Below are 14,859 nucleotides of genomic sequence, written 5' to 3'. Positions count from 1 at the left end.
CCAAGTGGGAGTTTGGAGTGAAGTTGCGGGTTTGAGCCAAGCAGCTCCCTCTAGTGGCCACTTAAACGGGCCAGGCAGAAGCCAAAGACATTTCCAGAACCCTGGACTGACTGGTCTCTTGTTGTTGGCCCTTGCCATCAGGGCTGGGCAGGGCGCCAAGGTGTGAGGACAGTGAGGACAAGCAGCCAGAGCTCTGAAGGACAGGGCCAGGAATCAGGACACCCCGATTCACTGCCTCTAGCTCTTGGCAGTGTGTGGTCTTAATCCCACCATGCCTACCGCCTCACCAGCACATAAAAATAAGACCCGCCCCCCTTGCAGTGCCAAGTCGGAACCCTTAGTTCCGGGGTTCTGAAGCTCCCTCTGCTTCTGAATGTCTTTACCGAAGTATGTGTGTCAGTATATGTAGCCAACATAGTGATCTTTGAGACTCTCAGCTCAGGATTAATCTCACAATCCATACAACAGCACCTATCTTTGCTACCCCGAAACAGAACACACTCTCCTCCCTCTTGCCCCGTTTGTGGACGGGATGACCCTGGCCCCATTGACCATTCCTCTTATGATATACCCACCAGGAGTCTTTTGTTCTCAAGGCTGACTCTGGGCCCTTCCAGATGATAGTGGCTTTTTCTAAAGAGGGGGTTTGGACTAGACTGATGATACACTTTGGACTAAGCCTGTGTAGAATATACACTGCCCCATAGCCTCTCCTCATTGAGGACATAACCTGTTAATCTGGCTCATCTCTTTCATAAGAGATGCTATTCAGTGTCGTCCTCCCCCCCCCCCCGCAATACCATGATGATGGTATTAACTCAACCAAGACTTGTCTTCTAGAATCCCATTAATTCTGAAGACTTTTGGTCTTTCATCCAGCCCTGTCTCCAGCGATAATAATGTCACAACTATGCCTTTGAAGTCCCCATTCAAAGTGCAAGGTCACGGAGTCTTGAAGAACATCATTCCGGACCCTGCTCCCTTAATAAGTGATATAATAATTTTCTTGTGGGCAGGGAGCCCACAGGAGAGCTCCTGGGTGTCTGTGTGTGATGGCTCTTCTGGGATGGGCTTTCACTGGATTCAGGGGGCCCCCTCCCCGAGAGGGGGTAAGAATCATGGAGAAGTTTAAGTCTCTTGCTTTTAGGTGGGCCAGTGTAGCCCAAAGGGGAGAGCTGAGCCAGGGTTACACTGTTCCTCCAGGCCACCACATTGCCTCCCTCAGCATCAGTGTGTCACCACAGGCCTGTCCTTGGTCTCCTTGCCCAAAGCCATTTCTTCCAGACACTTTGCCTGATGCTCCCATACGCTGCCGCCAGGGGGCAGCAGTGCCTGGCTGGCACCAGACTTGGTGAACTGGTTCCAGCCAGCCTCTGCAGAACAAGGGTCCGAATTCTGAAATGGTTGGTCTTTATTATGCCATCAGAAAACAAATGTGCTGGTTAAGTTATTCATCATTATCTTCTTAGTAACAAAATAAAGCACTATCTATGTTTACAGTCATAAAAAGAAACAGTCTGGAGAGAAATGGGGTCACGGAGTGGGGTGGGGGGGGCACCTGGCCATGTGGGGTTTGGGGTCATCTTCCTGGCTCGGGGACTGTTCCAGATCTTTGGAGCTAGGTGCTAATGGTCTTTGATTTTCTTGGGGAACAACCAGGAAGCGTATCAGGAGTGAAGCTCATTCCCCAGGACAGAGTGGGGGAGGAAGGAAGCCACCCCGAGCTCACGAAGGGATGGAGACCAGCTGCCGCGGGGGTCCCCTCTGCAGGGCTGTCACTGACAAGAAAGAGGAGTCATCAGTCCTCTGGCCCCCATGCCTGGGAGTCAGGCTGGGAGTCAGGACAATGCCCCTTGGAGGCCGAGGCACACTCTCACAGTACTGGGAGCTAAAAATGGCTCCGTGGGAACTGACGGGCAAAGTCAGAGGGGAGGAAAAGGGTCGGCGTGGGTCAGGAAGCTGCCAGTCCCAGGGGCAGGCTGGGCCCTGCGGGAAACCCAGAGGACCCAGGGGGCGTGGTGGGAGCGGGGACAGACGGAGGGACGGAGACAGAAATGCACGCTGGGCGAGAACACACAGAACCTGAGACACCAGACTGACGAAGAGGTAGCAATTTGGGGACAAGAAGCACAGAAAGAGGCCCCCGGAGAAGCATCAAGAGACACACCACAGAGCTCACCAACATGCCTGGCTCACAGCAGCCACTTAGCAAACACCTTCTGCCCAGAGAGGCGAGATGAAACCGTGGGCATGTGGGCACACACGTGCATGTGCACGCACACACATGCGCGCGCGCACACACACACATACGCAGCAGCCAGAGGCACGTGGACTTGGAAGACAAAGACAGAATCGCCAGGCCCTTCTGCACGAAGTACAAAGTGATCCAGGCGACAGAGGAGTGACCTGGGAGCTTCTGGGGCAGAGATGTTGTCCCGCCATTGGCTGGTTTGGCCATGACAAAATAGAAACAAAGCCGGTTTTGGGGGACAGGTGTGTGCACCTGCCATCCCCTCAGGTAGCTAGACCTACAAGGGGGAATACATCCAGTGTTCCCTGGCCGTGAGCCCCAAGGGCCAAAGACCTCAGCCGACTTGGCCTATCACAGCCCCAGGAATCCCACCCAGCCAGGCCGTTAACTCCTCAGATGTGCCCGAAGGTGTGGTGAAGAGGAGAACACCTACCCCCCTCACACACACACACACACCCCTTGGGAATGTATCTACAAGTGTGCAGCTTCACCCATCACCTGGGCACACCCAAGTCCAAGTACCAACGTGGTTCAGGCTGGCTGGCTGTGCCCGTCGGGCTGGGAAGAACGGGGTCTTCCCCGGTGGGAACAGGGCCAGGCCCAGCTAGCTGGGGATCAGTCTGTGAGTACCACCAACTCCCCATCGCTCTTCTCCTCGCCCTCCGAGTCCTCGTCCTCGCTGTACCGGTACATCTCTCCGTCAGCCACTGAGTGCCTGTCCTCTGTGCCCTCCCCTGCCTCCCGGAGGCTGCAGGTATTGATGATGACGGGCATGTTGGGGTCCAGGGCCTGGGGGACATAGGGGTCCACCAGCGGTTGTGCCAGGGGCATGCCTGCTGCCCGAGGGAACAGGACGTCTGAGGAGCTCACCTGTGCCTGGCCAGCCTGCGGGCTGAGAGGCAGAGAAAAGGTGCAGTTACAGACGTACCCCTGCGCCCTCCCGGCCCTCCCCACTAGCTGCCCTCCGGGCCTCACCCCTGTCCTGGCTGGGTCAGTCATTGTCATACCCCGGCCCCCTGTGTGTGTCCTGATAGCCAAATGAACTGTCAGCTTTAGCTGGAAAATCTACAGCCGCGGGTGTATTCTTGGACGGTGGCACACGAATTCTATTTCATGTTAGTGTCCACGTCGACAGGACACCACTGCTGTGCTCGCCAGGGTTAGAGTTAAGGAGCCTTTCCCACGGGCTGCAGCCTTTGTGGTGCATCTGAATTGGCCCTGCATTTGTCCGTCGGGCGGCAGGTGCCCCCCACAGTCGCTCCGGGTCTGACCCGACCGACCCCCAGTCATCAGAGCCTCACAGACAGTCATTCTCCATCCATCAGAAATCACGCACAAGCCGATGACACACGAGTCTGCACACAGATGCCCCGTTGGGGCAGCCACACACGAACCCAGCCTCTCACAAGCGGCCACAAGAGCTGCCTCTGGGGCCACCAGGGAAGGCCTGCCTGCTCACGGGATGGCGTAGCTCTGGCGAGCACCCTGGCGCCGCGTCCTCATCAGGGCCTTGTACTCGCCCACGCGCAGACGTCGCCCCTCCACCACGCAGGTGCGCTTAGGCCGTGGCTTGTACTTGTAGTCCGGGTATTTCTCCAGGTGCTGCCGGCTCAGGCGGGCCTGCTCCTCGTAGTACGGCTGCTTCTCCTGGTTGGTCATGGACTTCCAGCGAGAGCCTGCTCCAACCCCAGGCAAGAACTCAGGGCCAGACTCTCTGAATGCCACAGGCCCTAGAAGCCCTGACTGCACGTTGGCCCCCAAGTGGGATCAACAGGCGATACGGGTGATAAGCACTCAGCAAGGGCCTGGCCCATTGTGGATGCTGGGCAAAGGGAATGGAAGAGACTGGTAACGACGGGCAGTCGGCACCTCCCTCGTGGCTGAACAACGCCCCTCCCTGACAGGTGTCCTCCCAAGGGCATTCCCAAGAGAGAAGCCACTCCAGGCCACCAAGTATCCAGAGTCAGTGTGAGGTGCAGCTCCGTGGTAGAGCACCTGCCTAGCGTGTGCCAGGCCCGAGGCTGCACCCCCAGCACCACAAAGCTAAAACAAAACTGTGGGAGTCCACTGAGGCCTCCTAGTGAGAACTGACTCAGGGTCAGAGGATCTGAGCTTGCTTTACCCAGCAGAGCTGCGTAAGGAGATGATTTGACCACGGGCGTGGCTACCGGGTGTTTGGAAGGGTCTAGACTTGGCTGTACAGTGTGCTTTGAACTTGTAAGGGGGAGGTCTTTTGTCCTGTCCCTTGGCACGTTATAAAAAGCCCTTTTGAGTAAACTTCAAGGCTGGTGGGTATTGACCCAGGCCCTCCCGAGGCTATCCTGTGTTTCTGTCTTTCTCCTCGTTGGCTAGGTCTTTCAGTCATGTCTTAATTCCTTTCTCCTCTACCTAAGAACTCTTCAAAAGGTGGGAGTAGGTCGGAGCTGGTCTCCTAGCAGTCTCCCACAGAAACCCTGGTGTTCCAGACAATAAACCTGCGCTGTTACGGGAGGGCTCAGCCATCACTCAGCCTTGTCTGCCCTGCCCGCTCCTCAGTCTCAGACACAATGTGACATTTAAAGTCTTGGTACTGATGATCCAGAATACCAATCTCCCATTTATTGCCACAGCACAGGCTAGGAGGCATTGGAGCTATGTGGGTGGTAAGGAACACACAAAGTCCCAAGGGAAGAAGCAATCAGAAGAGCCCGCACTGGTACAAGGTCCTAAGATCCAGCTGCCCATCACATCTCAACTCCTACACCCTCTAAGATTCTACCAGGGTTTAACAAGGCATGAAATATCACCAAGCAAGCCCTAAGTAGACCCAGCTGTCTCCTGGAACCCAGTTCTACTGAACTATGACCCCTGGGCTGAACCCCTTGAGCTGCAGAGGACCCATGCCCTGGCCCTTACCAAGAATCTTGCTGATGCTAGAGTTGTGCATGTCTGGGAAGGCCTGGAGAATTTTCCTCCGCTCATCCTTGGCCCACACCATGAAGGCATTCATGGGTCTCTTGATGTGGCTGCTGTTCCGGGACTCCGAGAAATGGCGGGCGCCTGGAGAGTGGGCAGACAAGAGTCAGGCAGGCAGCTGCTCTGGGGCTGGCAGGGATATCCCCGGCATGACCACCAGGAGGCACCGAGGAGGCTCACACGGAGATCAGCTCAGCTCAGGCGGGAAGCAGAGGATGAGGAGGTACACAATGGCCAGCACCCAGCACAGCCAGAGAACAGGCACACAGGGCCCCGAAGAGTAGCCACAAGACACCGGAAGGCAGACCTAACTAAGGACAGACACCTGGGCACAGTGGGGATGCATGCCAGGACCCGAGGGCTTTATCCCACAGGAGGACCCAAGAATGGAGGGAGAGAAGGGATCAGGGACAGACACGGCCCTAGCAGGAGGAAGTGGCGCCCAGTGCCGGAGCCCTTACTGTCCATGTCGCAGTTCAGCATGGCTTCCTCCAGCGGGTGCACACAGCTCTCCTCCAGCCGCTCCTTGGCTGGGGAGGAGTCCAGGCTGATGAGGTCCTGCAGGTGACAGTCTGTACATCAGGACCTCCTGTCTCACCCTGTCTACGCCTTCTCTCACCGGCTCCCGCCCTCTGGGAAGAGGAAGTGGGGCCCGTACCTTTCGGAACGGGGTACTGGGGGAGCTTTCCAAGGCCCCGCCGTGGCTGTGCAACAGTTGGCGAGCATCCTGGATGGCTTTGGTGACAGCATCCCCTTCACCCAGGAAGCCTGTTGGAGAGGGAGGGCAGTGAAGGGCGGGGGACCTGCCGGCCTTATCCCAGGAGCTGCCCACACTTCTTACACTTGCTGCCATGTCCCTCCTAGGAGCTCCTCGTGGTGGCACCCCCCTGCCCATTCCCACACACCCTTGTGGGGCGGCCTGTCGCACGGTGCTAAGGGGCTGGGGATGAAGTGAACACTCCCCAGTCTGCAGCTCAGTGGCCGGACCCTGTCTAACCCGGTTCTGGGGGACAAATGGGACATGGAAGGAGGCCTCCTCCGAGCAAGCCTAGACCCTGGCTTTAAGAATGCAGAGGCTGAGGGGGCTGGAGAGATGGCTCAGCAGTTAATGAGCACTGGTTGTTCTTTCAGAGGTCCTGAGTTCAAATCCCAGCATTACATGGGATTTGCACTCAAAACCATCTATAGTGGGATCTGATGCCCTCTTCTGGGATAAAGTCAGACATGCAGATAGAGCCCTCATATACGTAAAATAAATCTTAGAAGGAGAAGGAGAAGGAGGAAGAGAAGGAGGAAGAGAAGGAGGAGGAGGAGGAGGAGGAGGAGGAGGAGGAGGAGGAGGAGGAGGAGGCAGAGGCTGGAGTGGAGCTCAGTGATGGAGTGCTTTAGAATTTTTAAAACCCCAAACTGGAACCGAGAAAAGGAAGGTGCATGCCCCCAGCGACATCTGACTCAACTGCCCTCCTGGGTGAGAGCAGACAGAAAAGCTTACCCAGAGGCAGGCTGGGGGGGCTGGACTGCAGGTCTCTCGTGGGAGCCCCGTGGCTGGAGGGGCGAGGCCCACAGCTGTTCATCTTCAGGCTGGGGGAGCTGGAGGCGTTGGGCAGCTCAGACGCCTTGGGCTTGGCTGTGAGGTTCAATGGCTGGGGGGGCTCCTGGGGACCCAGAAAATCAGAAAGTGAGAGACACCAAAGGAGGACCCCCTCCCCTCTGTTCCCCCATCACGGGACAGAGAGGACTCAGGGGAAAGTGAGACTAGCAACCTTCCAGAGCAGACGAGAGGTAAAAAGTGAGAGGGAAAGAGGGCAGGAGGGCACCCCGGGAGGCAGCGGTCAGGGCGGTACCTGCAGGGGGTGGTGGGTGGCCACCCCGGGCCTTTTCACCACGGGGGCAGGAGGGCTGTGCAGCAGCTGCAGAGGATACTCCACTGTGGAAAGAGAAGCCGGGGCAGAGTCCCAGATGAGCCCAGAACAACAGGTCCGGGGACCACATGTCACACTACAGGTGACGGGTCCCAGGCGCGACATGCAGGTGGGCTGAGCCTAGGGCAGGCCCCACTCGCTCTGTTCTCATCAACAGGGCTCAAGCGGCACACGGGACCATCTATCCCCTCCTCCTCCACAGGCCCCCGCAGGCTGATGGCCACGCCTGCCCTTTCCAACCTAAAGAGTTTCCCATGGGCAAGGGCGGGCACGCTCCGGTCTTGTGCCCGCTGAGTGCAGGGGGCACAGCAACTGTGCTGGGAGGAATGTGATAAAGGGCACGTGGTGTGTAAGGCGCTCAACACATCTGTCCCGTTTTACAGGCGTATTAGTCAGGGTTCCCGAGAGATCGCCGCAGATAAGGGAACAGGACTTGGAGGTTCAGTGGGCTGCCCACGAGGCCATTTCAAGGCAGCACCAGGATTGGAAACCAGGTCTTCTAGACTCCACAACCTACCCTTGGCCTATACAGTCCTCTCTCCTACCTACCCTATCTCACTAGGCTTAGAGGCAAGGGGACGTGGCAATTCGGCAGCGATAAGCCTGTAAACAAATCACTAGCCCCACGGCAGGCAGGATAAGGGCCCCACAGGAGGTGTGTCAGGGCACTCCGCTCCAGCCAGGGTGGAGATGGGGTTTTAAGGTATGAGGATATGATGAGGATCGTGAACCCAGCTGGCCAGCAAGGTTAGCTTTGCGGCAGAGAGCTTGTACTCTGTCGTGGGCTTTGGAACAGGGAGGGTAGGTAGACCAGGAGTAGTCTTCATGGCTACCCATCCTGTTGGGACAGTTACAGGCAGCGTGTCTGCCCTGTCCCCAACTCTGCCTGTTGCCACTATCCCCAGAAGTCATTGGGATCATCCCATCAGTCACCTTCATTCCCACTACCCATGGCTCGGGTATTCCAACACATCCACTTCCCAGAACCCACGCTCAGTTCTCCATAGCATCCAGCATCCCGGTCACTCCCACGCACCTTCGCAACCTCTTTTTCCTCGGCCCTCAACCCCAGTTCCAGCTTCTCCCTCACCTTACCCCGCTTCCAGGACCCAATCATCAAGTGCCCCCTCCTCAGGGAGCCTCCCCAGGCCTTTCTCTAGCCTTCTCTCTCTTGAGATTCTCTGTGCTTTGCATTACACTCTTCCTTGGCCATCCTCCCAGCCAAGCTCAGAAAGGACTTATGTTTCTACCGGGCAGACCCCAAACTGTGTCCCAGAGAGACCACTGAGCAGACTGATGGATAAAGAGCGGGTCTGGGCTCCTCTCTCATCTCGAGGCAGCAGCCTCTGCGGCGGCCCTTCCCCGCCCCGCTCACCTGGCTTGCAGGGAATGGGCTGAATGGGCAGAGCCAGCTGGGGGTCAGGGGTGACAGGCAGAGGCTGGTGGCTTGGGGGGAAGGCTGGGATCATGACGTAAGGCATGTTAACCTGCTGAAGGCAAAGAAACCCACTGTGAGTCACTGGAGACCCAAAGAGCTGCCCAGCTAGGGTCCGCCTGGGACCCAAGGTGGGGTGGGCACGCACAGGGCACAGAGTAGGGAGGGGGCAATTTTCCAAAGGATCCATCTGACCCCATATCACACCCGTGAGCCCATCTCCTTGTCCCTGAGTCTCAATGGGGAGCAGGGGGAGACATTCTGGGGTTCCCCCCCGTAAAAACAGGACTCCAGAATCAGAGGGAATTGGAGACAAAGTATGGCCTCTTCATCAAGCCTTGGGGGGAGCTTGTTTCGCAGGCCCCTTCCCCAGTGGCTCTGCCACCCTCTCTGCCCGCGCCACCCTCTGCCCGCACCCGCCACCGTCACCTGGATCTGCTGCTGGAGGACGTTGATCTTGTGCTGCTGCTGAATCAGCTGCTGCTGCTGCTTGGCAATCTGGTAAGGCATGGAATCTTAGCAAGGGAATCACGGCAGGCCCTGGCCCTCCTCCAGCGCCAGTCCCAGCCTACCCCTGAGCGTCCCCAGGAGGCCAAGTGACAAGCAAAGGGGGGTGGGGGTCGGGGCAGGGGAGCACCAGTTCTCAGAACCTCGGCTCCTCTGATGGACAGTCACCTGCTCCTGCTGCTGCCGGGCCAGCTCCATCTGTTGCTGCTGTTTCTCGAACAGCATGGCGGCCATGTTCTTCTGCTCCGAGTGGGCCGTGAGGAGCTGGTCCCGAAGGGCGGACAGCTGGTGGATCATGACTAGAAGTTGAAGCTCCTTCTCAGCCAGGCTCTCTTGGGTCCCTGATCACAGTGAAAAGCCGCCACAGAGAGTGTTTGTTAGTTCACCTGTCTATCCGCCCACCCACCCATCCGACAGCCTCTCTGTCCCAGGATCCTGCCAGCCCAGTGCCCAACTTCTCTGTATTTTAAGGGATTTTTTAAGAAAATCTATTGTTTGGCACAGTAGCAGTTACTTCAAAGGGTTAGTCTGGGGATGAACGAGCTCATGTGTGGAAAGTTGTCTGTCTAGGATCTGACAATGTCTGCTCACGTCCCTGCCTTCCATTCCAACCTGGTGGTCTGAGGTGGCAGTTTATTCCTAAGAGCTTAACTGGGGACCATTTATAGTCAGGATGCCTCTGGAAAATGCCGAAGCTCAGGCCTCCTCCATCTCTGGGGCTCCCAGTCAGTGAATGGGGGGGGAGCATAAGCATGGATTTAAAGCTCCCAGTCACTGTGGGTGTACTCTACAACACAGAGAAAAATGATCACCCCGAGGAGGTACGCAGCAGCCCTCAGGACATCCTGGAAGCCTAGCCTCAAGCGCCAACCGTGAGTGGCAGCTCTCAGCTCACTTCAGACTGCGACCTGAAAGGTTAAATGGCGGAGTCCCAAGGGGACCTAATGAGAGCCTAGATCCATCCCATGGGATCTGCTTCCAGCCTGGGGATGGGCCAGACCACTGTTTAGAGGCTCCCAGGTGAGGCATGGCGATAAACTTCAGAGTCAGGTGGGAGTCAAGACACAGGGCAGGTGCGTGAGGCGCGGCCCTCTCTCCCCAGAGTGCGTGACTGGACAGGAGGGAAAGGCTCTGGGTGATGTGTCCTCCCCTGCTCTCTGCTCACAGGCCCCGCACGCACCTTTGACATCCTTGGTCTCCACAGAGCTCCTTCCCAGAAACCGCTCCTTCCAGTCACTGGATAGCAGCTTCTCAATGGCCGGCACAACTGGAAGGAAGCAGGGTAAGGGCCGGGTGAGGGCCCACCAGAGACCAGGCCAGACCTCACCTCTGACTGGACAAGCAGTCTACCTTCTTGTAAGTTGCGGTTCAAGTCCAGCCGCTCCTGGCTTCCCGAAGCGGCCTCAGAAGCTGCCGGTCTCTTGGGGTCTGGGGATCCACTGCTCTCTGGGGAGGCACAGTCCTGCAAGAGACACTGAATGATCTCTGCCACTCCCAAGAAAGGGAGCACAGAGAGGGCTGAGCACCCCAACGCTGTCCTTTCTGAGGGACCCCAACACTCTATGGGCTGTTCTTTCTCACACTATCTGATAAATGACACAGTGAGGTGAACAGAGACTTAGGGACAAGAGATCAGGGTATCAATCAGTCCAGGCTTGGCGTCTCACAAGGGGCTGGATCTCACACAAACCCCTGACAACTCTCTGGAAGTCGGGACTGTCTCTGGGATCCATATAGTAAATGGATTAGGGGCCCGATACATCGAATGGGGATGGGAAGGGGCTAATGATGGTTTTGGAATCACCATGGAAACACACCTGTAGGTTTGTCTGTAAGGATGCTTCCAGAAAGGATTAACTGAGAAGGAAAACCCACCCTGAATGTAGGGTCCTGGACAATTTCATCTCCCCACTTTCAGATTATAGATGCAATAAGGCCGGCTGCCTCAACTTTCTGGCCACCACGCCTCCTCCACCATGTGTACCCTCGAGCCGTCAGCCAAAATAAACCCGTCCTTAGGTTGCTTCCACAGACATTTTGTCCCGGCACTAGAAAAGTAACTAATAGAGAGCTCACCCTCAGCTAGCCATCACTACGAACCCATGTGCTGCTCCAGCCAGGCTACTTGATCACAGGCACCCACTGTGGCTTCCCTAAAGGATCCCTGGGGCTGAAACACTGCCCCAGATGTTGAGAGCTCGTGCAGAGGACCAGAGTTCAGTTCCCAGCACCCAACATCCAGCTCCAGAGGATCCAACTGTTATGAAATAGTTGTTTAACTACGAAAAGATGTGTTGCATTTGTTTATGTTGTGGAGTATTTGTTTATGTAAAATGTGTTGCATTTGTTTATGTAAACATATGTTGCTGTTTTACCTTGCCTGCCTAAGGCACCTGATTGGTCTAATAAAAAGCTGAACAGCCAATAGCGAGGGAGGAGGTATAGGCAGGGAGAATAAGTAGGAGGAGGAACTTAGGCTTGAGAGGAGAGAATTGAAAAGAAAGAAAAGGAGATGCCAGGGAGATGCCAAGGGCCAGCCTGCCAGATATAGAGGAAAGTAAAACATACAGAATGAAAGAAAGCTAAAAAGCCCCGAGGTAAAACGTAGATGAAGAGAAACAAGTTAAATAAGTTAAAAGAGCTGGTGGGACAAGCCTAAATGAAGGCTGAGCATTCATAATTAATAATAAGTCTCCATGTCTTTATTTGGGAACTGGCTGGTAGCCCAAAGAAACTTCCAATTACATCCAGCATCCTCTTCTGGCCTCTGAGGGCAGCTGAACTCATGTGCACGGACCCCTGAACAGACAGACAGAGAGGCAGGCAGACAGACAGACAGACAGACAGACGCATGCGCGCACTCACACACACACATTTTTAAACAAAAATAGGGCCTGGAGAGACAGCTCAACAATGAAGAGCATTTGTTGCTCTTGCAGAGAAGCCAGGATCAGTTCCCAGCACCTACATGGCAGCTCACAACCACTCCAGTTCCAGGGGATCTAACGCCCTCTTCCTCCTCTGACCTCTGTGGCACCAGGCACTCATGTGACACACTTACTCACGTTTAGGCAAACAAACAAACAAACAAACAAACAACAACAAAACCCTCATACACATAAAATAAATAAATTTGAAAAATATAAATAAGTAAATGAATGGATGCAGAAGAAGTGTTCAACCAGGCATGGTGGTACATGCCTTTAGTCTCAGAACTCAAGTGGTAGAGGCAGGTGGATTTCTGTGAGTTCCTAGCCAGCCTGATCATAATGGAGACCCTGTCTAAAAAAGCAAGAGAAGACAGAGGAGAAGGGGGGAGGCAAGAGGAAGCAGCAGCAGCAGTATTCCTTGTCCCATCTAATCCAAGCCCCTCGTGTCTTAGACCCACTATTCCAAGATGTATTCCCTGGTCACCCCCACTCTGCCAAACTGAGTTTCTCCTTAGTCATCAAATTCAATTTCCTGGATAAAAACAGAAGTTTAAGACCTGCCAAGTTCCTACCATATAGTTCAGTTCCCTTCTCTGTGTATGTGTGTTCCACACGTGAGTGTGGGCAGATGAGTGTGTGTGCGTGTGTGTGTGTGTGTGTGTGTGTGTGTGTGTGTGTGTGGTATGTAGGCCCAACTTTGAAAGCACCTGTCAGTTTATTTACTGGGGCCGGTCTCTCCCTGAACCCAGTGCCCCTGTTCCAGGAACTCCCAATCTCTGCCTCCAGGCAGCTGCCACACTTTCTTGGCTTTTACAAGCGTTCTGGGAATCCAAACTTCCATCCTCACGCTCATGCACCAGGCACTTCGGAGTCCTTTCTCCAACCCCAGTTCCCTCGTCTTCAGGAAATCACAATCTGAAACAGCCACTCAGGTAGGGATGGAAGGAGACAGCCCTGTCCTGCTCTGACAGGGGACCCAGCTTCTAGCCCTGACCATGGTGGCTCCGCCCCTCTGCTCCCCTGGGCCCCAGCTTGCCCTTGCAGAGACCATTTCTGCATAGACAAAAGCATGTAGGCTTGGTGGAAAGGGTGGATCACACCAGGTGAAGCCACAAAGGCAGAGTGGGGACAGTGACTGAGGGGGTCCCTAGAAAGTGCTAGATACCTGAGCTGGAGCTTGTGAGCTGGCAGTATCCTTCGGAGCCAGGGCTGGGTCTCCAGGCTGGGGCTCCACGGCTGGGGCTGTGCCTTGGGGGGCCTCGTGGTGAGGCTCCTTCTTCTCCTCAGACTTGATGGTGCAGTTGACCATGGTGCTAGCACTGTCTGGGGTCAGCTGCACAGAGACAGGACTCTGCATGGACATCCTGCGGGGGGAAGGACAGAGGACACGGAGTGAGTGAGGCCCATGGCCCAGTTATAAGCCCACTCTGGCCCCCAGCAAGTGCTTCCATCCTTTGTCTCCCCGACCCAAGCATCTCCTGGCACCCCTCAAAGAGGCATATGTCTAAAACATGAGCCTACTTTAGAACCTGCTTTCTTATTTTTTTCATTTTGAAAACCTATCTAGGGATCCCACCTCTGGTATTCACTCTCGTTTTTTTCTTTTGCGTCGCCAGGGCCTTGCACACGCTGAGTGAACACTGTTTCTTGCCATGCTGGGTCTAGTGAGCTGATGGGGTCAACGGAAGAAGCCAGAAAGGGTTAACTGGCTGCTTCTGAACCCAAGATAACCGAACACTGTATGTGTGCAAACATATGTACTGGAACTAGTTACTCAGACTTAAAAGCAAGTGTCAGCCTTATAAGAGACTGGATCTGAAGACTGGGCATAGTGGGTCACACCTTTAATGCCAGCACTCAGGAGGCAGAGGCAGGCGAACTCTGTGAGTTCGAGGCCAGCCTGGGTTACAGAGCAAGTTCCAGAACAGCCAGAGCTCCACAGTGAGACCCTCTTCTCCCCTAGCCCCCCTCCCTCCAAAAGAGTCCAGATTTGAATTTCCAGCCCAGGGGCCAACTTGGCTAGAATTGGCAGGAGCCCTCACACACAGTCAGGTTTGCCTTAGCACCAACTTGACCGAAAGGAAGCACCAACCAACTCCCCAGGACAAGATATTTATTCTTTACAGTGGACCTGAGGATCAAACCCAGGACCCCACACAGGCCAAGCTCCTGCTCTCCACCACCGAGCTACAGCCAACTCTATTCTTCTCACTGTAGGAGCAAGTCAAAGCGAAACGTGTCTTATATTTGCACATACCCGTATAGCACGTATCTGATATGGGTTGTAAAATACAAGAAATACGTTCTGCTCTCTAGCTAGAGTTCCTGGTGGAGTCTGCCCCTGCTGGCATAGATATTTGTAATGCTAGGTTTGGGGATTTGGGGAGGATTAAAAAAAAAATTTTTATTCTTCATTTTTAATTACGTGATATGTGCATGTAGGTGCCTGGGGAGGCCACAGGAGGGCGTCAGCTCTCCTGAAGCTGGAGGGGTTACTGGAAACCCAGCTCTGGTTCCCTGCAGAACAGCAAGCACTCTGACTGCTAAGCCATCTCCCAGCCCCGTGGTTGTTATTTTTCTCCCGAAATAACTTTTTAATATTTATTTACTTTATGTATATGGGTGTTCTGCCTGTATGTATATTATGTGTACAACATTTATGCCTGGGTTCCCTCTGAGCCCAGAAGAGGGCATTAGATCCCCCTGGAACTGGAGTTAGATACAGATGGTTGTGAGCCATCATGTGGGTGCTGGGAACTGAATCCAGATCCTCTGCAAGAACAGCAAGTGCTCTTAGTTAGTGGCTAACTAAGACATCTTGCCAGTCCCCAACCCCTAGGGTTTTTATGGTTTTGTTTT

The 14,859-nt window shown here is 54.9% G+C and overlaps 1 protein-coding gene across 2 annotated transcripts in view; it reads right to left on the bottom strand.

Moving 5' to 3' along the window:
• Positions 1 to 1,387: 1,387 nt before the first annotated feature.
• Sox13 (SRY-box transcription factor 13) overlaps positions 1,388 to 14,859 on the bottom strand; it is a 47,896-nt gene continuing 34,424 nt past the window's right edge. The window contains exons 2-14 of one of the 2 annotated variants that reach the window (XM_028876587.2): positions 13,166 to 13,364; positions 10,421 to 10,532; positions 10,251 to 10,337; positions 9,239 to 9,411; positions 8,993 to 9,061; positions 8,504 to 8,618; positions 7,051 to 7,133; positions 6,699 to 6,861; positions 5,865 to 5,974; positions 5,668 to 5,764; positions 5,147 to 5,290; positions 3,711 to 3,927; positions 1,388 to 3,143 (exon numbers count right to left, since the gene is read on the bottom strand). In XM_028876587.2, the coding sequence (XP_028732420.1) occupies positions 2,867 to 3,143; positions 3,711 to 3,927; positions 5,147 to 5,290; positions 5,668 to 5,764; positions 5,865 to 5,974; positions 6,699 to 6,861; positions 7,051 to 7,133; positions 8,504 to 8,618; positions 8,993 to 9,061; positions 9,239 to 9,411; positions 10,251 to 10,337; positions 10,421 to 10,532; positions 13,166 to 13,363 (1,845 nt within the window). In that variant the 5' untranslated portion in view covers position 13,364 and the 3' untranslated portion in view covers positions 1,388 to 2,866. The remainder of the gene's footprint in view (positions 3,144 to 3,710; positions 3,928 to 5,146; positions 5,291 to 5,667; positions 5,765 to 5,864; positions 5,975 to 6,698; positions 6,862 to 7,050; positions 7,134 to 8,503; positions 8,619 to 8,992; positions 9,062 to 9,238; positions 9,412 to 10,250; positions 10,338 to 10,420; positions 10,533 to 13,165; positions 13,365 to 14,859) is intronic. The other variant, XM_028876588.2, reaches the window with a different exon arrangement.

This window comes from Peromyscus leucopus, chromosome 15 (genome assembly GCF_004664715.2).
Source record: "Peromyscus leucopus breed LL Stock chromosome 15, UCI_PerLeu_2.1, whole genome shotgun sequence".
Lineage (NCBI taxonomy): Eukaryota > Metazoa > Chordata > Mammalia > Rodentia > Cricetidae > Peromyscus > Peromyscus leucopus.
The sequence above is the reverse complement of the archived record's forward strand: the minus strand, read 5'-3'. Positions and strand labels throughout refer to the sequence as shown.